This window comes from Rhinopithecus roxellana, unplaced genomic scaffold (assembly GCF_007565055.1).
Source record: "Rhinopithecus roxellana isolate Shanxi Qingling unplaced genomic scaffold, ASM756505v1 contig2419, whole genome shotgun sequence".
Classification (NCBI taxonomy): domain Eukaryota; kingdom Metazoa; phylum Chordata; class Mammalia; order Primates; family Cercopithecidae; genus Rhinopithecus; species Rhinopithecus roxellana.
The window spans coordinates 1-22792 of record NW_022142074.1 but is presented as its reverse complement, the minus strand read 5'-3'; the positions used below and the strand labels follow the sequence as shown (position 1 = coordinate 22792).

The 22792-nt window shown below is 61.0% G+C and overlaps 2 protein-coding genes across 2 annotated transcripts; one reads left to right on the top strand and one right to left on the bottom strand.

The window, feature by feature from the left end:
* Positions 1–220: 220 nt before the first annotated feature.
* LOC115895781 (protein phosphatase 1 regulatory subunit 37-like) lies at positions 221–9154 on the top strand (the record flags this gene model as incomplete). Its single annotated transcript, XM_030926383.1, is given in 14 exon segments — positions 221–347; positions 2463–2508; positions 2765–2845; positions 2848–2864; positions 3557–3676; positions 4275–4425; positions 4536–4691; positions 5724–5836; positions 6722–6863; positions 6963–7129; positions 7226–7744; positions 7746–7923; positions 8262–8352; positions 8443–9154. Coding segments are annotated over 13 exon segments (1900 nt in total), but the record flags the coding sequence as incomplete, so codon positions are not given.
* A 4100-nt stretch (positions 9155–13254) lies between these two features.
* Positions 13255–22412, bottom strand: LOC115895780 (NTPase KAP family P-loop domain-containing protein 1-like). Its single transcript, XM_030926382.1, has 4 exons — positions 22372–22412; positions 21529–21683; positions 17288–17419; positions 13255–15309 (listed from the first exon to the last, which is right to left on the bottom strand). The coding sequence occupies exons 2-4, from the start codon at positions 21617–21619 to the stop codon at positions 13472–13474; spliced, it is 2061 nt and encodes a 686-aa protein (XP_030782242.1). The 5' UTR covers positions 21620–21683; positions 22372–22412; the 3' UTR covers positions 13255–13471.
* Between the last annotated feature and the right edge of the window lie 380 nt (positions 22413–22792).

Genomic DNA, 22792 nt, shown 5'->3' with positions numbered 1-22792 from the left:
GCTTAGAGCCAAGGTGAGGCGTGGAGGGCCGTGCTGACTTGGGTGGGGGTGCCCAAGGGCACCTTACCTTGGGCAGTGGCCAGCGGGGAGGGGGGGCGCCTGAAAGGGAGTACAGAGCTCAGGCAGCCTGTTGTTGGGGGAGGGCTGAAGAGGGCAGTATGGGCAGAGGCCTTGGGGCAGGAGTGGGTGGAGCCCCATGAGGGACTCGGGGTGTGGACAGTCACAGGTCTGGGTCCCCTGTCCCTGCAGCCCAGAACGTGACCGTGGATGAGGTCATCGGCGCCTACAAGCAGGCCTGCCAGAAGCTGAACTGCAGGCAGATCCCTAAGCTCCTCAGGCAGCTGCAGGTACGGGAGGGGTGGGGTGGGTGCGTCCAGTGTAGGTGTCGGGGGGGGGGGGGCCTAGGGTGGAGCCACCCCAGCAGGAGAGGGCCTCCCACTCCCCAGCCCTAGGCGTTCATGAATACATCTTTGAAAGCCTGCTGCTCAGCTAGAGAACTAATCAGTTTCTTCATAAATATGAAGAGCACAGAATTCTATAAAGTAAGACATTCAGGTATCCGTCAGCCCCAAAAGAAACGCTGTTCCCTGGGGAAGAGACATATATATGATTCTTGTAAGTCTGAATTACAAAATTTCCTTCCTTCCTTCCTTCCTTCTTCCTTCCTTCCTTTCTCTTCCTTCCTTCCTTCCTTCCTTACTTCCTTCCTTCCTTCCTTCCTTCCTTCCTTCCTTCCTTCCTTCCTTCCTTCCTTCCTTCCGTCCTTCTTCCTTCCTTCCTTCCTTCCTTCCTTCCTTCCTTCTCCTTCTTCCTTCCTTCCTTCCTTCCTTCCTTCCTTCCTTCCTTCCTTCCGTCCTTCCTTCCTTCCTTCCTTCCTTCCTTCCTTCCGTCCTTCCTTACCTTCCTTCCTTCCTTCCTTCCTTCTTCCTTCCTTCCTTCCTTCCTTCCTGCCTTCCTTCCTCCTTCCTTCCTTCCTTCCTCTTCCTTCCTTCCTTCCTTCCTCCTTTCCTTCCTTCCTTCCTTCCTTCCTTCCTTCCTTCCTCCTTCCTTCCTTCCGTCCTTCCTTCCTCCTTCTTCCTTCCTTTCCTTCCTTCTTCCTTCCTTCCTCTTTCTTCTTTCTTTCTTCTTTCTTTCTTCTTTTTTTTTTTGAGATGGAGTCTTGCTCTTATGGTCCAGGCTGGAGTGCAGTGGCACAATCTCGGCTCACTGCACCCTCTGCCTCCTGGGTTCAAAGCGATTCTCCTGCCTCAGCCTCCCAAGTAGCTGGGATTACAGGTGCCTGCCACCATGCGCAACTAATTTTTTTGTATTTTTAGTAGTGGTGGGGTTTCGCCATGTTGGCCAGGCTGGTCTCGAACTCCTGACCTCAGGTGATCTGCCCACCTCAGCCTCTTAAAATGCTGGGATTACAGGCATGAGCCACCATGCCCAGCATATTCATAAAAGTCAGAATTACAGAAATAACATATATCGTCAGGTTAAAAAAAAATTAAAATACTACAGATCTGAAAAACCAAATCCACCTCTTACCTCCTGCCCCAAGGCCCCTCCTCGAGAACCCCCGTTGTTGGCCACTCAGCATTTCCTGGCCTTTTCTGTGCATTGGTAAGGTGGCTATTGAGAGCTACCTGCTGGTTTTCCATTTCCACAGAGGTGGCTCTCCCACCCTGCCACTCCCCCAGCCCCCTCCCTCGGCGCCTCTCCTGTGGGCCCCGGCCTGGCGCCTAGTCAGTGAAGCACCGCTGGTCCCGAGGGTTCCAGGGTTGCCTGTCCTCGGGCTGTTGACCCTCAGCTGTGCTGGAAGCAACCACGCTCCTTGTCCATCACTGTTCACTGGGGTTAGGGTAGGTTCTCTGGAACATTCCAGAAGAGGGCTTGCCAGGTCCCAGGAAGGGTGGCTGCTCAGTGTGGCAGTTGAGAGGGTGGGTCCTTGGAGCCCGTCGGCCTGGTTCAGACCAGCCGTGCAGCATCCACCCTACTGGTGATGTGTGTAAGCCCAGAGGGTGGGAGCTGGCGTCTGCAGGGCGGTGAGCTCTGACTGGGTGCTGGGCCCCAGGCCCTGCCTTCACCAAGAGGCCTCCTGCGCCCAGCCCTGCCAGCTTCCCAGGCTCATTTCCTGCCCCACAGCCTTTGCACAGAATCCCTCTGTCGGGACATCCCCCAGAGATGCTGGGCCCACTCCCTCGCTTGGTCCCACTGGGGCAGAGGCGCTTTGCCGAGGCCTGCCTGGCTGCAGGGCTGGCTGGTCCGCAGTCGCGTGAGTGCAGAGTTGTCTCGCTATCTAAGGCCCTGTACCCCAAGTTCCAGCTGGTGGGCAGCGTCTGAGCCTCTGTTCAGTGCCTTCGCCCAAACCCCGCCCCGGAACCCTGCCTGGCCTCTGGCATAGCAGCCATTTGGGGCCTCGACTGCCCCCCTGTTCAAGTGTCGTTCTGCCTTAACCCCCGTCCACTCTGCTTTCTCAGGAATTCACAGACCTCGGGCACCGCCTCGACTGTCTGGACCTGAAAGGTGTGTGTCTGGCCAGGGACTGGGAGCCCTTGGGTCGTGGGCAGGTCGGGGGCTCCCTAGAGGTGAGTCTGAGGACCTGCCTGGGGTCAGCGGCTTCTGGAGCTGAGCTGACCTGAGCCAGGGCAGGGGCTGGGCCTGGTGTGGGGTGGGAGGTTGGGGGCAGAGGTCCCTTCCAGCCTCCCTTGACCATGTTCCCGTCCCCGCCATGTAGAGGTGCGCTGCCTCAGACATGCGCACGGCTGCTGACTCCCCCCAGGTGAGAAGCTTGACTACAAGACCTGCGAGGCCCTGGAAGAGGTCTTCAAGAGGCTGCAGTTCAAGGTCGTGGACCTGGAGCAGACAACCTGGATGAAGATGTGAGCAGGCCTGCCACCGCCCACTCGGCTCCCTGAGCTCCCGGGCCCCTTCGAGGTTTGGGTGGGAGAGGACACTGCAGGAGGAGGGGGTCCCCTAGACAAAGGCTGAGGGGTGGCGCAAGGGCGGGACCTCTGGCAGGGCAAGAGAGAGACATCCAGTATGACCAGAGTGGATATGGAGGGTGCGTTGGGGCCCCTATGGCCCACCCTCATAAGCAAGCAGAGTCTTGGGGAGCTGGGCTGGGGGGCAGGCATGTGGCCCCCAGGAGCCCTTTCAGGAACCACGCTGGAGGGTCCAGCTCCTATGGGGTGGGCTTGGAAAGCATTCTGAGAGGAGCCTCCCATCAAGGCCCAAGGGCCCTCCCCTCCCCAGCCTTGGAAGTCCCCAGGCACCCTGATGTCTGGATCCTGAGGCCCAGGCTCAGGAACACCAAGGCCTGTCCTGGTCACTCAGCACATCAGTCAAGGACTCTGGAGGGCAAGTGACAAAAAACAGACTGGCTACAGCAGAGAAGGAAAGGGTTTGTCCCCATGGCCCACGGGGCCCTGTCTGTCTGTGCTTGTCCTCCTCTCCCATGAGGCTCTCTCCGGACCCTGGACCCCTCATCTCTCAGTGGGCCCAGTGTCAGGGCCCACGCCTCTCCCCCAGGGCAGCCCAGAGCTGAGGCTGAGCCCCGAATGTCTACCTGCAGGGTGCCTCGGCCCTCTTCGACATGATCGAGTACTACGAGTCGGCCACCCACCTCAACATCTCCTTCAACAAGCACATAGGCACCCGGGGCTGGCAGGCGGCCGCCCACATGATGCGCAAGGTGGGCGCCTCTTGGCTTCCAGGAAGAGGCAGCTCAGGCTCCCAGCACGGGGAGGCACTTTCTCAGGGCACGGCCCGTAGGCTCTGACTGCATGAGCTCTTTAGTGCGGGCTGTTGTGGGGATGCTGGGCTCTCAGGCCCTCAGGCCAGGAGGAGAACAGGGCTGAGAGGTGTCCTGGCCCCCAGGCCCCCGGCCCCTTCTCTCCTTGCGAGGCGTTTCATGACCTCCACTTTCTCCCATCCGTAATGTCATTCCTCTGTAAAGTCATCCCCTTGGAGGTGGCCGTGGTCGCCATTCCCACATCACTCCTGTGTGAAGGCTGGGTGCAGGGAGGGGTCGGGGGCTATCTGGGAACCTCCCAGCCACACAGGAGTTGGGGATCCTGGCTGCCACCAGCCCTGCCTCGCTCACCCACAAGACCCCAGACTGAGCCTTCCCTCCCCAGCCACAGTTTCCCCTATTATAAAACCAGGCGACATAGCCAGACGACAGCTGTGGCTTCGTTGCTCATTGAGATGTGGGGCTGCAGGTCCTGGGGCCAGGAGCGCTGGGGCAGGCCTGAGCCAGTGCCTCACCCCTGTCCCCTCGCCCCCTGTAGACGAGCTGCCTGCAGTACCTGGACGCCCGCAACACGCCCCTGCTGGACCACTCGGCGCCCTTTGTGGCCCGTGCCCTGCGCATCCGCAGCAGCCTGGCAGTGCTGCACTTGGAGAATGCCAGCCTGTCGGGGCGGCCCCTCATGCTGCTCGGTGAGCCCCAAGCCCGGGAGGGTGAGTGGGACGTGCAGCCTGCTGGGGGCAGGGGCCGTGTACCAGATCTGGGCAGGGCCTGCCCAATCACCGTGCCCCCCCATCCCCAGCCACGGCCCTGAAGATGAACATGAACCTGCGGGAGCTGTACCTGGCGGACAACAAGCTCAATGGCCTGCAGGACTCGGCCCAGCTGGGTAACCTGCTCAAGTTCAACTGCTCCCTGCAGATCCTGGACCTCCGGAACAACCACGTGCTGGACTCGGGTGGGTGCAGTGGCCCACCCCACCCCACACCTGTCACCCCAGCACCCACTCTGCCCGGCCCTGCGCTGGGTGGCCCTGTGCTGGGTGGTGCTGGGGACACAGATGTGGCCAAGACTAGACCCAGTGACAACCTAGACTGGGCAGGACTGGGCTGATGGAGCCCAGAGGCAGGGTCTGATCAGTCTGGGGGCCAGGGAGGGCTTCCTGGAGGAGGAGACACCTCAGCTGACAGCCGCAGGATGAGGCGAAGTGAATAATTACAATCTGAAAAGAAAGCAGTGTTGCTGCGATAACAGGGTCAGCTGGAGGCTGCTTTCAGATGGTAGAGGAGGGAGGACCACCGTGGGTCAGGGCCTCTGGGTTTCCATCTGGAGGCTGGGAGCAGAACCAGCCTTGTGAGAAGCCTGGGAAAGGGCCCAGACCGAGGGAGCCACGAGTGCAGTGGGAGGAGCTCTGGTGTTTGATGTTGGGGGGTTGAGCAGAGAATGGGGATCTGTCAAAGGAGGCATTCCTGTCGCATCCTGGAGGGGTCGGGGGAGGGTCGCTGTGTCCCCAGGTGGCAGGCCCAGACTCCACTCTGCTGAGCACCTGTCAAGGACCATGGCTATAGGCCTCTGGGCTCAGCCTGGAGGGAGACACAGGGCTCTGCCCTCGGGAGCTTGTGCTCCAGTCTAGAGACAAAGATAAGATGAGTGAAACCTCCAGCCCATCAGATGGTGGGATCTGCATTGGAGGGAGACAGTGCTGACTGTGGGTGGGAGTGAGCCAGCTGCTAGGGGAGGTGGGCTGGAGGTGGTCACATATGAGCAAAGAACAGAAGCATCTGGGGGAGGCTGTCATCCGGGCACCCAGGCCCAGGGGTCACAGATGTGTGCCCAAGGGTGCCAGGCCGAGGCAGGGCTGCAGGGCAGGGCCTGGGCCTGTGGGACCTCCACGGAGGTCCTAAGCAGAAGGGGTTGCTCCTACCCCGCAGCCCCCTCCCGGGGAAGCACCCGGGCCCCAGACGGGGCTCTGACTGCCGGCCTTTCCCAGGTCTGGCCTACATCTGCGAGGGCCTCAAGGAGCAGAGGAAGGGGCTGGTGACCCTGGTGCTGTGGAACAACCAGCTAACGCACACGGGCATGGCCTTCCTGGGCATGACACTGGTGAGTCAGGGTGGCAGGGGAGGGAGGCACCTCGGTCCCCACTGCCACCTCCCACCCCAGCTCTCAGCACAGTTGCCTACAGCTGACGGCTCCTGTCCTGCCCATCCTGCAGGTTCAAGATTTAAATTCAGCCCCACCTGCTTCCTCATTCAACTTCTGTGCCTGTTTTCCCTGAGGAGCAGCCCTTCTTTATCTTTTTTTTTTTTTTTTTTTGAAACTGAGTCTCATCCTGTCACCCAGGCTGGAGTGCACTGGCACCATCTAGGCTCACTGCAGCCACTTCAGCCTCCGCCTCCCGGGTTCAAGCGATTCTCCTGCCTCAGCCTCCCAAGTAGCTGGGACTACAGGTGCTGGCCACCACACATAGCTAATTTTTATATTTTTAGTAGAGATGGGGTTTCACCATGTTGGCCAGGCCGGTCTTGAAGTCCTGATCTCAAGTGATTCCCCCTACCATGGCCTCCGAAAGTATTGGGATTATGAATGTAAGTGACCGCGCCTGGGTTTCAGTTTTTACGCGGTGCTTAGAGCAAGCCACGCAGGTACAGAGACTCTCAGGGTGAGCACTCCTGTGCCCAAACCCTGGGTGAGAGTCGCCCGCCTTAGGGGCTTTCAGGGCGCTCAAGGTCCAGGCCCTGGCCAGGGGCTCAGGCTGTGGGGGGTAGGGACTGACTGGGTGCCTGGGAGTGGACAGAGGACCTGGCATTTGGGAAGACTTCAGGCCAGGCCGGAGGCAGGGCAGGACGACGCCGGTGCTCAACGCGCAGGCGCGCCAAGGAAAAGGAACGCCCGACCCTGGCTCTCCACGGCTTTTCCTGACTCGGCGTCCTGGGCCCTCCTCCACCATCACGGCTCCCTCCTCACCCTTACGCCCCCTCCCTCCAGCCGCACACTCAGAGCCTGGAGACGCTGAACCTGGGCCACAACCCCATCGGGAACGAGGGTGTGCGGCACCTCAAGAACGGGCTCATCAGCAACCGCAGCGTGCTGCGCCTGGGGCTGGCCTCCACCAAGCTCACGTGCGAGGGTAGGGTACGGGGCTGGGCCGGGGTGCGGGCTGCTGGGCTCAGCGGGGCGGCCAGCCGGGTGTGGGGCCCGTGGCCAGCCCCCTGCGGTGCCCCCCCAGGCGCGGTGGCGGTGGCGGAGTTCATCGCTGAGAGCCCCCGCCTCCTGAGACTGGACCTTCGGGAGAACGAGATCAAGACAGGCGGGCTCATGGCACTGTCGTTGGCCCTCAAGGTGAACCACTCACTGCTGCGCCTGGACCTCGACCGTGAGCCCAAGAAGGAGGCGGTAAGCGGGGGACGGCCCTGCAGCCCTGGGGCGGGCGGGCGGGAGGCCGGGTGGTGGGGCCGGCCTGAGAGGCCTAGCCAGGCGCTCCCGCCACAGGTGAAGAGCTTCATCGAGACGCAGAAGGCGTTGTTGGCCGAGATCCAGAACGGCTGCAAGCGCAACTTGGTGCTGGCGCGGGAGCGGGAGGAGAAGGAGCAGCCGCCGCAGCTGTTGGCCTCCATGCCTGAGACCACCGCCACCGAGCCCCAGCCCGACGACGAGCCCGCTGCTGGGGCGCAGAATGGGGCTCCCAGCCCCGCACCCAGCCCGGACTCAGACTCAGACTCGGACTCGGATGGGGAGGATGAGGAGGAAGAGGAAAGGGAGAGGGATGAGACCCCCTGTCCTGCCCTGGTGCCCCCCACGGACTCCCTGGGCCCTGGGGACAGGAGTCCCCCAGGCAGCCCTTCCACACCCACTGAGCATCGAATTTCCGTGTCCAGCCCAGGCCGGGGCCACAAGGTGTTTGTGGTGACCCGGGTGGAGAGCCCACCCGAGAGGGCAGAGCCGCCTCTGTCCCCCATCCCTCCTTCTCCCCCACCCCCTCCCTCCCCACCCGCCTCACCTTCCCTACCACCCCGCCGGGGCCATTGTCACCGGGGACACAGGGTCCTCTGAGTCTCAGCAACCACCGGAGCCGCCTCAGTCAGGGCCATCGCTGCCTAATGGCCTGAAGCCCGAGTTCGCCCTGGCACTGCCCCCTGAGCCGCCCCCGGGGCCTGAGGTCAAGGGGGGCAGCTGCGGCCTGGAGCACGGTGAGAGGGGCCCTAGGGCAAGTGATGAGGGGCCCTGGGTGCTGTGTGTGATCTCAGGCAAGCCCCTGCCTGTTGTGGGCCTCAGTTTCCCCCTCTTTAAAATGGTTCTCGCAGGGGCCAGCACAAGTGGGGCTTAGTTTTCATGTACACCGTGCTTCCCTTGGGTCCTGGGAGCTCTTCCTGGGGTGGGGCATGGGAGGCGTGTTGCCTTGAGCCTGACCATCTCAGCGGTCTCTGGGCCCTCTGCAGGCCCCGAGGGTCTGGCTGGGGACAGGTTGGTGACACGTTGCATTTGCCCCACCCGCCTGACGGGGCTGCTGGCCCATCCTCCCACACAGAACTGAGCTGCTCCAAGAACGAGAAGGAGCTTGAGGAGCTGCTTCTGGAAGCCAGTCAGGAATCCGGGCAGGAGACACTGTGACACTTTAGGTGAGGCCAGGCCCGGGGCCCAGGGCACTGGGGAGGAGCTGAGAGAGCCCCTGGCTCTGACAGTCTCTCCCGCAATCTCTCCTCCCCAAGTTCCCTTTTTCCGGTCGGTCTGCGATGAGCTGAGGCCAGAGCCATGAGAATCTGCTCACCTTCTCCCCAGCCTTCCTGAGGCCCAGGATGCCAGGGGTGGGGGCCATTCTGGGGCCCCCCTCCCCCACAGCAACACTACAAGGGGTGCAGGAGCTACAGGGAGTGGCCCTCCCCGTGCGACTCAGGCACTTCTGTTTATGAGCCCACCACTGGAAGACTCGGGGGGTGAATGGGAGGAGGGGGAGCAGGAGCAGGAGGAGTTCTCCAAGGACATCAGGCACCTGTTCTGGAGGGGCCAGGCTTGCCCTGCAGAGGGCAGGGGTCCTGAGTAGTGGTGGGATGGTCCCCTGTGGCCCTGGGCACAGGGCCGAGCAGGCAGCCTGGTGCCAGAGGAGCGGTGCGTGCTGGTGGTGGTTGATACACGCAGAACAGCCCCAGACAGTGCAGGCCGGGCAGGGTGGGGGGATGGGAGCAGAGGATCAGAGCTTTCTTTTTCAAGTGCAATAAATCTATCAGGGAGCTGGGGCGGGAGCAGTCGGCACTCCGGGACCCTGCTGTCCAGGCCACTGGAGGCTGCGCCCTGAGAGGCACTACAACCCGTTGGGGGTGGGTGACATGGGTGTGGGTGAGGGTGGGCAGAGGGCTGGGGCTACTCCTGTCGGTGCAACTCTGTTCACACCTTTTCTAATAAACTGGGGCTGGGTTCACTTTGCCCGATGTCTGCTTCATGTGGATCCTGGGGGTGGTTGCTGGTGGGGGGAGCTGGGTGGAGGCCATCACAGCTCCTGGTTACAGAGCGTCTGCCAGGGCTCAGGAGGCTGGCCAGGCATTACCGCATCTTCCCCCACAGTCCCGTCTTCTCTGTGTCCATGCTCCGGTGTCTCATACAGCCACCTCCCAGCCAGGCCAGTTTATACCCATCCTTTCTGCAGGGAGAGACGGGCCGCAGATACCTCCTGGCTTCAGGTCTAGGGTCTCAGGATGCTAGATATGGAGTGGCTCTGCCCAGTCGCCCGTCGCTTAATGGGAGCAGATTCCAGCCTGTCCCTGGCAGCCCTGGGTGTCGTGCAGGTGGGAGTGTGCCCGGGGCCCAGCCAGCGCCGCAGGAGCCTGTTGGGTGGCTTGTTCCCCGTTGCCAGGAGGGGCCATGGTGGGCTGTTGCCCTTTTCCGAAAGGTCTTTTTCCCTTTAGGAAATGAGGGAGCAGGCCAGGCGTGGTGGCCCATACCTGTAATCCCAACACTTTGGGAGGCTGAGGTGGGAGGATCACTTGAACCCAGGAATTTGACACCAACCTGGGCAACATGGTGAAACCCCATCTCCATAGAAAATACAGGAATTAGCTGGGCGTGGTGGCGCATGCCTGTAGTCCCAGCTACTCAGGAAGCTGAGTCGGGAGGATCTCTTGAACCCAGGAGGTTGAGGCTGCAGTGAGGTGTGATTGCACTGCTGCATTTCAGCCTTAGCAACATAGTAAGATCCTGTCTCAAAAAAAAAAAAAAAAATTAGAAAACGAGCATTTCTGGGCCACCCATCCCCTTTCTCGTGTGGGAGGCTGACATGGATGGAGGTGGTGTGGTGACATCACAAGAACCACAGTCACTGGCTGGAGTCCTGGTGTCAGCTCCTGCGCACACCAAGGAGTCCGCTGCCCGCAGCCACCCTGGCCTCTGTGAGGAGCACCTTAGGAACCCACTGCTGGCTTGCTGTTTGGTCCCTTGCAGCTGTAAGGGTCCTCACTGCTCTCCAGGTCAGCCACGGCTAGGACTATATTTGGGCGAGGGACTTAGGGAAGCAACACAGAATGACCGCCAGCAGCCCGCAGCACCCTTCCCGTCCCTGCACAGCCAGCCTGTCCCCAGCTCTGCTAATGTGCAATGTGGCCATGGGTGAAGGGAAGAAGGGGCCTCCCTCCTGGCCATCATGGATCCAGCCCGTCTGGGTGAGGCCAGAGTGTGTGAGGCATTTGCTTCAAGGTACTGAAGCCGTCCTTCGCCTGGTTTGGGTCGTCAGCACAGTGCCCCAGAGATCTTCAGAGGCCCTTGGTCAATATTAGCTGTTGCTCATGGTCTCAGCCTCTGTGGAGGCAGCTGTGTTGGGGTCTCACCCAGCCTCTTGGCCATCTGCCTCCCCACCCCAGGTGAGGTCAGCTAGGGGAGGGACAGGGATCCTCTTCCCAGCCTGTCTCTTGATTTGCTTTCACTAAATTGAGTGGAGTGAGGAACTGGGCCTTTCCCGGGGCTTGAATTGTGTCTCTCACAGAAAAAGATGTTTGAAGTCCTTATCTCCAGTACCCCAGAATGTGAGCTTACTTAGAAACAGGGTTTTTACAAAGGTAATCAAGTGAAAATGAGGACATTCGCGTGGGCCCTACTCCAGTCTGATCGGTGTCCTTATTAAAAGGGGCATTTGGGCACAGGGAGACTGCCACGTGAAGACAGAGGATGGGGTGATGGCTTTGCAAGCCAGGGAGTGTGGAGATGGCCAGCAATGCGCCAGGAGCAGGGAGCAGGCACAGAGGGCCCCCCCTTCATCTGGAACTTGTTGCCTCCAGAAGCGGGAGACGATACCTTTGTCCTTCAACGGCACGTGGTCTGTCGGACTGTGTTAGAGCAGCTCTAGAAACCGCAGCCATATCTCGACACCCCAGCCTGCCGCGCTCCTGATTTTCTGAGGGCTCCCAGATGGAGGGCTGGAAGCTGAGAGGATCCTCCCTGCCGTCTTGTCTTCCCCTTCCCTTCAGCCACCCAAGTGTCGCCCGAGCTTGTCACGTTTTGCTAGCCTTTGCTGAAGATGTAGGGGGTCTGTTTCATTCAAGATCTCAATGTCCTAACACAGGAGATGCTTATCGTTACACGTGGCTGTTCAGAGTGGCAGGCAGCTCTTCACCAAGTTATTCCTGGATCCAGGCCCCTTTGAAGCTCTTAGAGCTCTTGCTCCCCAGGGCCTCATGGGTCTCAGATCAAGTGGGCAGATGGGGAAGGGAGTGGAGAAGGGAAACCTGCTCCCTAACTCATTGCTGGGAAAGGCGCACACATCAGCCGTGCTCCCGTTTTGTTGGTGACAACCAGTCCCGTGGCTTTACACAGGTGCAAGTTCTCAGAGCAGCTCCACATGAATATACAGTGGCCAACAGTTTGTCCACAGCTTGGTACCCACGTAACAGAGGCTACAGCTTTTTTTTTTTTTTTTTTTTGTCGGAGTCTCACTCTGCCACCTAGGCTGGAGTGCAGTGGCATCATCTCGGCTCACTCCAGCCACCGCCTCCCGGGTTCAAGCGATCCACCTCAGCCTCCTGAGTAGCTGGGATTACAGGTGTGCATCACCATGCCCAGCTAATTTTTTTGTATTTTTATTAGAGATGGGGTTTCACCGTTGGCCAGACTGATGCGACTTCTTACTGAGGCATGGGGGGGCTTCAGTCCTGCCCCCACCTCCAGCCAAGTCTACATGTTAGCATCTCTCACAGCACCCCACTCCTGGTAACAGGAGTGAAAATTTATTTTCAGCCTGGATTCCAGGTGGTAAGAAACAAAACCAACTGAAACTGGCTTAGGGGAGGCTAAAGGGATATACTGACCCCAACCACACATCTACAGAAACAGACTTAACGGTGTCACAAGCCCCATGCCTCTCCCTCTGAGGCCAACTCTCCCTGACTGCTAGGAAGCAGCTCCCAGGAGGTCCAGGTGTATCTACCAGCTTAGCCAGTCCAAGAATGGGAAACAGCACCTCTGCTTGCTCAACTCCAGGGACGATCCTGGAGGGCTATCACTGACCTGCATGCACCTGTGACAATTGCTGTGGCCAGAGGATTCTGGTGCTGCAGCCAGACCTGGATGCCATGCTCAGCCTTGGAGCTAAAGAACTGTGGGGTCAGTGACCCCAGTCCCATGGTCTGAGGGTGGGTGCCTTTGCGGAGCTCTCAGGTTCCTCAGGGACTGTCCCCTCTGCCAGCATCAGGGCCCCGGCTGAGAAGCCACACCCTCAGCCTCATCCCAGGGTGTGTTCAGTGTTGGCCCTTGCAGCCCCTGCCGGCACACACTTGGAACTGGGTCAGGCACCCCAGGGCCTGAGCGTGTGGCTGAACATTTGACCAATGAGGAATCAGGAACTGCCCAGAGGACTGACACCCACCCCAGCCCAGGGCTCTGTCCAGAGGAAAGGTGGGCAGCCCTAGTGTAACCCCTCCTGGCTGGCTGTGGCTTGGGTCCTGTATGTCCCCATCTCTGCCCAACTTCCCTGTCCTCATCAAAGGGCTGATGCAGTGGCTTCAGTGTCAGTGACTAACCAGTGGTCCTTGGGTGGCCCTGGAGCGACTCATAAGTCAGGTACCCTGTGGGACAGTTATTTGTCTGGGGGAGGTTAGTGCCACCCACCCCAACTGGCTGAGATGCCAGCGAGGTCTAATTAACCCATTACGTTGAGAATGGAGCCACCCTAGGGGTGGAGCAGCCTGCTGAGGTCACCGAGGTCACCCTCGGAAATGCCAGCTCCTGCCCTACTCACAGAGGGGCAGACTAGGGCATGGGGACGAGGACTGGGATTCCCTGAAGCCTGGGCGCTCCATGGTGCCTGAGTCAACCCCGCCCATCCACCTGTCATCTCCCAGCTCTGCAGCCTCGCCCACCGCCCCCGCAGCCTTTCCTGCCACAGAGATGCCAGATGAGGAGGCCAGCATGGCACAGAGGAGGAAGTGGGCTTGACAGGATGGGGCAGGCCCTGTGGCAGGACGGGGCAGGCCTGGTCCCTGGTCGGATCAGGATGCAGAGAGCAACTCGGGGCTCTCAACACCCCCATTATTGCACGTATATCCTGAGTTTCTCATTGGTCCTTCTGTGCCTGCTCTCATGCTGCCACCGGCTCGCTGCCCCGCTCCTGGAGGCTATGTCCACGGCTCTGGCTCCGATTCACCCGGGGGTGTGGCCCTCACAGGGCTCATTGGGACCCTGGGTCCAGTCCAGCCCCCTATTCCCCCATCTGGGCAGACAGAGGAACCCTTGCCTCCTGCTGCCCGCCAAGTCCTCTATTCAAGGCCCACCTGGGCTGGACTGCCCTGGATGGAAGAGCGAGCAGGCCACCGGCCATAGCTTGCCCCTGTGGGCCAAGTCCGCAGCGTGGTGGCCTTCGCTGGCTTGCCCTGAGGCACGGCCCGACGGAGGCGCCCCGGAGGCGCTGTTGGTCCGGTGGGCAGCGTGGGGGGCATCGCGGGCAGGGGACTTGGGCGGGCTGGGCGGCTTGAGGGCGCTGACGGCTCGGATGAGACCCATGCGCCGGCGGATTGAGTGGTCCAGGTTGACCGTGCAGCGCAGCAGGCTCTGTGCCTCGGCCACGGTGAAGGGGAAGTCGGCGCCCAGGAAGCGCTCGAAGAGCTCAGGGTCGCCGTCCAGGTCGAGTACGTTCTGCAACGCCTTGGTCATAGTGTGCAGCTCGCGGCTGTTGTCGCGGAACACGTCCCAGAGGCGAGCATGGCCCTCGGGCGCGCCCCCCGTCTGCTGCCGGTCCTCCAGGCACTGCAGCGCCCAGCTCAGGCGGCACGGCCACTGGTTGGCGAGCACCACCCACGCCACCGCCTGGCGCGGCGTGGGGCCCCCGAAGTCCCCCTGCTGCTGCTGCTGCTGCAGCAGGCGCACGGTGATAGGCACGGTGTTGACGATGCGCCGCATGGACACCACGTTGTCGGGCACGTACTCGTAGAGGCAGTCGTGTTCGTTGTGAAGGCAAAAGAGCGCCTCCTGGATGCGCTGCGCAGCCTCGGCGTCGATGCGGCCCTGCCCGCGCTCCGCCCCCGCCTGCGTCTGCACCGCCAGCAGCTGCGCGCTCTCGCCCCTGGCGTCCCCCGGCAGCAATAGCTTGCGCGTGATGTCGCGGCACAACAGGTCGTCGCGGCTCTGCACCGCATCCTGCAGGAACTGCAGCTTGGTGCGGCGGCCCATGATGGGCACAGAGAAGGGCAGCGTGACCGTGCGGTTGAGGAAGAGGTAGCCGTTGTCGGCCGTGCCCTTCATGTTGCCTGCGCTCTCCAGGCACGCAGCCAGGATGCTGGGGTCCACGACCAGGATGAAGATGAAGGGCGCGTGGCTGTCGGACAGCAGCGTGTTGATGGCGTTGAGCAGGCCCACCACACGCTCCGGATAGCACGTGTCCAGCCCGGTGACCTCCAGTACCACGCGCAGCCGGCACCGCTGGTAGATCTCCAGGAAGCACAGGAAGTCAGTGAGCAGCTCCACCTCCTTCTTCACCTCGCACATGAAGCCCAGCTGGCTGCCGAACTTTTCGCGCGACACCAGCCGCTCGATCTTCTTGCGCTGGCTTACGAACAGGTGCTTGCCCACCGAGTACACGGCCATGAGCAGCCCCGAGCCCGACAGTGTGGTGGCCGCGCCGCCGAACGCCTTGAGCAGGCTGCCGTTCGGGCTGCTGTGGCCCAGTGCGTGGCCGCCCAGCGACAGGTAGAGCAGCCCCACGCCCAGGCCCAGCGCCGCCAGCAGCGCCAGCAGCCCCAGGCACACGCGGCGCCGGCAGTGCCACTCGCTCTGGCAGCAGTCCTGCCTGGTGGCCGGCTTGTTGCCCAGCACCGAGTACACGCTAAAGGGCAGCGCGCCGTAGTGGTGGCGGATGCCCTCGCACAACGTGGTCACCAGGCCGGCCCACAGCTTGTCGGTGCCCTCGTACTGCCAGGCGCTAAAGCGGATGAAAAGAAACTGCACGTTCCTGCGCCGCAGGTGCACCTCGGTGATGATGGGCTGCAGGAACACCAGGTACCACAGCAGCTGCGGGACGCCCCAGCCGCTCACGGCGCGCGGCCGCCACTGCACGTGCTGCAGCTCCTCCCTCTCGCGCTGCGCCGCCTCCTGCTGCATCAGCGCTGCGGGAAGGGAGCCCGGGAGCCGCGTGAGCCGCACACCCGCCGGGGTGGGCGGGGTCTAGTACCGGCGGGGCGGAGCGCTCCTGGAGAGGCGAGGGGCGCCCAGCAGAGGCGAGGGACTGGAAGGGAGCCGCGGCCTCTCCTTAAAGAGCTGGAAGCCGGTGCAGAAGCGCGGAAGTGGAGAGGCCTGGAGCCGGGCTTGGACCGGAAGCGGTCTGTAGGCCAGGCTGGGGGTCGGGATAGTTAGAGGTAGAGCCGGCAGAGGAGAGATGATGGGAGGCGGCAAAAAGAGATACGAGGAAGAGCCCGGGCTGGGTAAGGGGCTGGAGGTGGGTCGAGGGTGTAGAGGGCACTGGGAAGGTTCTGAGAGTGGACCAGGGGAGAGGTGGTCGGTGTAAGAGATGAATGAATGAGATGCTGAGGACGAGCTATGCTAGGCAGCAGGATACAGCCTTGGTCTTATCTTCCAGACTTACTGCTCCTCATGCAAGAAGCCCTCCCTGATCCCAGGCTGGGTTGGAGGCCCTCAGCCATTCCCACTCTGGGTCATCACTATCTGAAAACAAGTCTCTCTCCCCTGCTGGACTGTGAGCAAGAAGGGCAGGGTTCTGCCTGTCTTGGTCACCACTGGGTCCCCTGGGCACCAGAAGGTGCTTGGGGAATGCCTGAACAATGCATCATGAGAAATCTGAGGTCACGGGGTGAATGAGCGGGAGTATCTATCTATGGCCCCCAGCAGGAGTAGGGACTCTGTGTTCCTTATATCCTCATTTTTTCTCCTCCCAGGACCCTGTGACAACACGGGGCAGGACACTGAGTGCTCAGTGGACAGTCAGTACAGGAACAAAAGGCTGTTGGGCCTGCACCAGGGCTGGGCACACGGAGGAGGAACATCAGTCCCAGCCCCTCTCGCCGCACATGGGGCTGAGGTCTGAGCTCCAGCAGGGCTTGATCCAGATCAAAGCTGCTGGGAAGCCGGGCGCGGTGACTCACACCTGTGATCTCAGCACTTTTTGGGAGGCCGAGGTGGGCAGATCACATGAGGTCAGGAGTTCAAGACCAGCATGTCCAATATGGCAAAACCCCATCGCTACTAAAAATACAAAAATTAGCCAGGCTTGGTGGCGGGCACCTGTAGTCCCAGCTACTCGGGAGGCTGAAGCAGGAGAATCGCTTGAACCCTGGAGGTGGAGGCTGCATTGAGCCAAGATTGTGCCACTGCACTCCAGCCTGGGAGACAGAGCGAGACGTGTAATCCCAGCACTTTGGGAGGCTGAGATGGGTGGATCACGAGGCCAAGAGATCGAGACCATCTGGCCAACGTGGTAAAACTCTGTCTCTACTAAAAATACAAAAAATTAGCCGGGCGTGGTGGTGTGTGCCTGTAATCCCAGCTACTTGAGAGGCTGAGGCAGGAAAGTCGCTTGAACCCGGGAGGTGGAGGTTGCGGTGAGCCAAGATCGCACCATTGTACTCCAGCCTGGCAACAGAGCAAGATTCTGTCTCAAAAAAAAAAAAAAATAGCTGCTGGGGAACCTGGCGGGTCCAGTTCATGTCTTCAATTATCATCTATATGTCAGGTGCCTTGTAACCACCAAGCCCTAAGAGGTGGGTCTGGGTAGCACAGAGGTCAGTAGGGGCTTGGCAGGAGCCTGCAGCCTCAATAAAGAGCCTGGGCTTTCTGCCTTGGGTACTGGGAGCATGGAAGGCACCAAGCACGGGGAGGACAGGGCCAGATCTGTCCTTCAGAAAGTCCTTGGAGTGGATTTAGTGGCGGAAGCAGGGAAGGGTACGACTTTGGGTCAGCCAGGAGGCCAGAGAAGCAGAGCCCAGGGTAGAGGTGTGGGCTTGGGGAGGGCCTGGACTGGGGCAGGCTGACTGCAGGAGGTGGGGGATCTGCGGGAAGCCTGGAGCTGGGTGGGGACCAGAGGCCCTGTTTCTCATCCTCCCCGCAACACACACACACACAGCTTCTCACCCGTGATCTTGTCCAGCATCATGTGCAGGCGGCAGCCGAAAGGGGCGTAGAAACCCACAGTCACAGGGACCGGCACATGGCAGAGTGTCTTGGCCAGGCAGCTGCAGTAGACGTCATCCTCTGTCAGGATATCTGGTGGTTGGGGGTGGGGACACTGAGTCAGGGCTGCTGGCCAGGCACCACCCTCCTCCCATCTGCCCTCCATGGCCCCCGCTGTCAGCCCCTCCCTGGCACCCTGTGCCAAGGGGACTCAGGTCAAACCCTACAGTGGAGGTTTCCATGGCCATCAGTGGCCCCCACGTCCAGGGCGAGCTGTGCCCCTTTGGGTCCCACGAGGCTGGGAGGGTGGAATCCCCCCAGCCACACACCAGAGGCTGAGGCTGCGGGAAGTCAGCTTTCCTGGCCCCAGGTCACCAGGCTTAGGCTTGCTTGGTCACTAAGCCCATGATTCCCCCGGGAAAATCCCAAAGGCCTTTCTTTGTGATATGAGGCCCTTGGATGCTAAGACACCACTTCCCAACATCAGCAGGACTCCAGGCCACTCCTGCCTGTTCTGCTGGGCCAGCCAGAGCATGGAGAGGCCCTGGACCGCAGGCTCCTCCCACCTTCCTGTCCATCATGCCAGCAAGTCACTAATCCACCTGAGCCCAGGCTTGGGAGAGAAATGACCAGACTGGAGCTCCAGTCCCGGCCCCACTGCTTTTCTCTGCAGACCCCAGGGAGAGGCTCAGTTCCCTCTGAAGAGTGGGGTAGCGGAGACACCGGGGAGCAGGAATGCCAAAGGGTCTGGCCAGCGCTGGGCCCTTGGTCAATGTCATGGTCTCCAGTGGCCATTTGTGGCACTACATCCACTCTGCAGAGGACACCCTGTCCCCCACTGAGGGTTGCTTCTCAGACCTGGAAATGGGGTATCAAAAAGGCAGGGTTCAGTCTTGCGGGGGCACATGGGGCCAGCCTTGTGGTGCACAGTGCGGGTAACACAGCCGCTTTCAGAGAGGCCTGATGGGCTGCAGGAAATGGGCCACGCCTAGCGGCAAAGCCAGGCAGCCAGGAAGCAGACTCAGGAGTAGGTCTACTGAGGTGTGGGCCAGGTGGGTCTAATTCCAGCTCTGCCAGATCACTGGGTGCCTCCACCTCATCCACCCTCTATTTCCCTGTGTGTGAAATAGACATCATAGCCCCGAGGCTCTGGTGACAGGGCTGTGCCCAACCTAGAGTCCTGCTGAGTCCCTGTTGCTCTACTTTCAATCCAGACCTAGAAACCCAGCCATGTCCCCACCTCTGCTGCCACCACCCCTGGCCAGGCCACCAGCACCTCTCGCCTGGATTTCTTGCAATCTCCTGCTCCCTGGGCCACCTGCTTCTGCCCTCCTCCCACAGCCCATTCTCCTGGAGATCCTGTCAGCTCATGTCCATCCTCAGCTCCAAAGCCTCCTGTGGCTCCTGCCTCCTTTAGGGCAAAAGCTGAAGTGCTGGCTTCTTGCTGGCTCAGGAACACGCCTCCCCAGGGCCTCTGCTCTAACACTGCCTTAATGAGGCCCAGCCTGACGACCCTATTTAATCTGGAAACCCTGACATCCCCCATCTCCTCTCCGTGCTTTATTTTCCCTAGTGTGGTTGTTACCGAGTGGTATACTTTTAGAGGCAAGGTCTTGCTCTGTCACCCAGGCTGGAAGTGCAGTGGCACAATTATAGGTCACTGCAGCCTCGAACTCTGGGGCTCAAGGGATCCTCCTGCTTCAGCCTCCCATATGGCTGGGACCACAAGCATGCACCACCATGCTGGGCTAATTTTTATTTTACCTTTGTAGATACAGGGCCTAACTACACTGCCCAGGCTGGTCTGGAACTCCTGGCTTCAAAGCGATCCTCCTGCCTCAGCCTTCCAAACTACTTGGGTTACAGACATGAGCCAGTGCGCCCAGCCACACCTTTTTTTTTTTTTTTTTTTTTTTTGAGACAGAGTCTCACTCTTGTTGCCCAGGCTGGAGTGCAGTGGTGTGATCTCGGCTCATTGCAACCTCTACCTCCCAGGTTCAAGTGATTCTCATGCCTCAGCCTCCTGAGTAACTGGGATTATAGGTGCTGGCCACCACACCTGGCTAATTTTTGTACTGTTAGTAGAGATGGGGTTGCACCGTGTTGGCCAGGGCTGGTCTCAAACCCCTGACCTCAAGTGAATCCACCCAGCTTCAGGCCTCCCAAAGTGCTGGATTATAGGCGTGGGCACTGCACCCGGCCTCCCAGCCACACTTTTAAATTTCCTTGTTTCCTGTACCTGCCCCCGGCTGCAATACATGAGACAGAGATGTCTGTTGATCCTGCTCCCCACTGTGCCCCCAGAACAGGGCCTGGCACACTCATGGAGTGAATGAGGGAGGGAGGGAGCAAGCAAGTGGGTCCTCCCATTGCTGACCTTTGCTCTCCGTTCCCCAGGCCACTCCCTAGCTCTGTCTCCCCCAATGCCAGAGCCGGCCAACAACTCAGGCTCACCATCCTGCCCCATGTACCTACCCTGTAGCCTGCTGGGCCAGAGGAAAGGGGCTGAGAAGAGACCAGAGCACAGCCAGGGTGTTGGCAGAGGGAAAGGGGGAAGGGGAGGGAGGACTTCACTGCCTGGCCCAGGATGGCGGCACGGGGCAGGCCTGGCCTGGAAGCCTTGGACCCCAACAGGTGAAGCAGAGGCAGCCAGCTTGAAGCCCCGGTGCCAGGGACGCACCCCTCTGGATAGGGACCAGGGTGTGGATGAAGAGGTCAGGCGCAAGATGCTGCAGGCAAGAGAGCAAAAGGGAGCAGCGGGAAGTGAGCAGCAGGATCGAGGGACAGAGGCCCCGAGAAGGCCAGGGTGAGCACCGGGGCTGTAGGTGGTGAAGGAGCCACAGGCTCCTGGGGCGGGTCAGAGGCCGGGCATCAGTGGTTCGCTGGGCTCCAGGAAGATGCTGGCCGCAGAGGATAGGAGCTGGGGCCACTGCTGGCCATGGCCAGTGCCCGTGGTGGGTAAGGGGGGGCGCCTGAAGGGGCACCGGCTGGTTCCCTGGGGACAGTGGAGTTGCAGGCACCCCTTTCTGGGCTTCGTGAAGGGGGCAGAGCCGCTGCCGAAGGGGGCTGGGAGGTGGGGGCTGGGGCTGGGGCTGCCGCTGCCGCTGCAGGACGGAGGGCGAGGCGCCCCGCGCCATCCACTGCCACCCACATCGGTGGCTGTGGTAGGCCAGCTGCCAGTATGACTGGGGGGAAGGTCGACAGGGCCTGTGGGCCTCGGAGGGCTGCTGAGTCCTGGCGCCACTGATGACAGCATCCTGGAAGGAAGGGAAGTGGGGGGTGACTGGGCCTGTGTCCCCAACCTCCCGGGGACACCGGCACAAGCCAGATCAAGTCTTCAGGTAGAATCTAGGGGCCAGAGTATTCTTGGGAGCCCCAGAAACCCCTCAAAAAGTCAGATTGTATGTGGGGGAGGTATGGGCAGGGGAGGGACCCGGGGTCTGTGCTGTTCCACAGCAGGGGAGCGGGGAAGGTGCAGGGCTTGGACTTCAGCTGGGGTCAGAGAGGCTGGGGCTTCAGTGGAGGCTGGTGCGGGCCACAGCAGATTCCTGGATTCCTGGGGGGTTCCCTGAGTGCAGGGGTCAGGGAAACTGAGAGGATCCATTGGGAGCTGGCCCTGGCTGGCCCAGGGAGGCCGGAGTGATGGGTGGTTGTGTGGAGAGGGGTAGGCCAGGGATTTGGATGCGGGGGTGGATCTTGTCCCCAGCTCGGGCCAGGGTGGCAGGAAGGGTGGTGACCTGGGAAGCTCCGGCCCTCACCCCAGCCCTGAGGAGGCTGAATCAGCCCCAGTGGGAGGGCACTGCCCCCTCCCCCCACTAAACAAGAGCACCCGTGGTTGCCACCAGAAACTGGGCCCAGCCTCATTCAGACATGTTCAGTGTGCGGGGCTCCCTCTCCTACCCCTTACTCCCAGCACACTGCTCCCCTCCAGGCTGGGGGCCGTCCACACAGGCCTGGGGGTTTGGAGAGGGGAAAGGGCAGGCCAAGTGGCCCCGGCTTCCATCTCCAGCCCAGGCTCCTATCTTCGGGACCCCGGCCCTGTGGTCCTAGTCCTGGGTCCTGGCCCTGCTGCTATGCAGATGCCTCTTGGGGGAGTGCAGGTGGCTTTTCTCTCCTAGGGACGCAGCTCCCCTTCCTTCATTCACTCCGGCTCCCTCACAGGCCTCTGCCGGCCATCACCCACCCCCAAACTGAACCCGTACCTTTTTGGTGCCCCAACTCTGGGTCCCAGAAGTAGTGCCCGTTGGGGCTCTGGGCATCCTTGGCAAAGTGGACTTTGTAATGCTTGTGCATGGCAGCTGGGCAGCTGGGGGCCTCTTCCTGGGGCAGGAGGGGGCGCACAGGCTCAGTGTAGCCTCTGGGTCATGAACAGCAGAGAGCTGAGGTCAGGGGCCCTGCCCTGCCCAAGAGCTTGGACAGGGGAGAGGCCAAGTCCCAGATGCTGGCTTCCTAAGTCACTTGGGAGGAGGGGTCAGAGGTGGCCTTCAGGGTACAGTGAGGGGCAGGATGAAGAGGGATGGCCAGAGAACCGCTGGGGGTGGCTAGGGGCTAATTTGAGGTTGCGTGTCGGGAAGCCTCTGGGAGTTTCCAAGAGGCTAGGACATTGGGGAGTGCTGAGCAGATGTGGGCTGGGGAAATAGGGGGTCCAGTGTGGTGGCTGAGTGACACAAGGGGTCATTAAGGTGTGGGGTGCTGTGGGAGGCTGGCACGCTTTGGAAGGACACAAAGCTAGTGAGGTGAGCTGGGGAGCAGCTGAGAAGCAGAGTGAAAGTCAGAGCTAGGTACCTGTAGGATTGAATGATACGATGGAGGGGGAATTGTGAGGGAGCAATGAAATCACAGTGGTCCAATTTGGGGAGAGGCTCAGCAAACTCGGGCAAGATGAGTGTACCGCGTTTCAAACGTGAAGAGCCGAAAGCAGGACGGGGAAGGATGCTGTGTGGGGGACAGGGATGGGGAAAGGCTGAGGGGCAGAGGAAACTGGGGTGCTGACGGTTGGGAGCCTGTCCACCACTCCCCACCCCCAGTCCCGGGTCCACTCGTACCTGACGGCGGCCTCACGACCCCAGCTGCCTGCCCCGCGAGCTGCTGCCGCGCCAGCCCGAACTGTCAGCACAGGCCCATCCTGATGGAGGCCCCAGCGCAGCGCCCGCCCGACCGGTTTGCCTGCCTGTCCCCGCCCCTTCCCCAGCGCCTGCCTGTCCCCGGTGCTCTCTGCTCTTGAGGACTGGACTCAGTCTTGTGTCCCCGTCCCTGGTAAGGAACAGAGATGCATCCCACAGCACTGCCTAAGTCTCCTCAAGGCAGCCACGGGCCCAGGCACTTCTGCTGGTGGTTGGGCAGCGGAGGGGGGGACAAGGAGCTGGGATGCCAGCACCTCCTTGGCTCAGCTATGTGACCTTGGGCAGGTGACTTCACTCTCCGAGCCTCAGCTTCCTCATTGCTGAGTGGGCACCTGTCTGTCAT

Coding starts and splice junctions, on each gene's coding strand:
- LOC115895780 (XM_030926382.1), bottom strand. CDS start 21,619: ATGCACAAGCATTACAAAGTCCACTTTGCCAAGGATGCCCAGAGCCCC. Junction 17,420..21,528: donor AGAGTTGGGGCACCAAAAAG/GTACGGGTTCAG, acceptor CCCAACCACCAG/ATATCCTGACAGAGGATGAC. Junction 15,310..17,287: donor GATGCTGGACAAGATCACGG/GTGAGAAGCTGT, acceptor CCCTTCCCGCAG/CGCTGATGCAGCAGGAGGCG.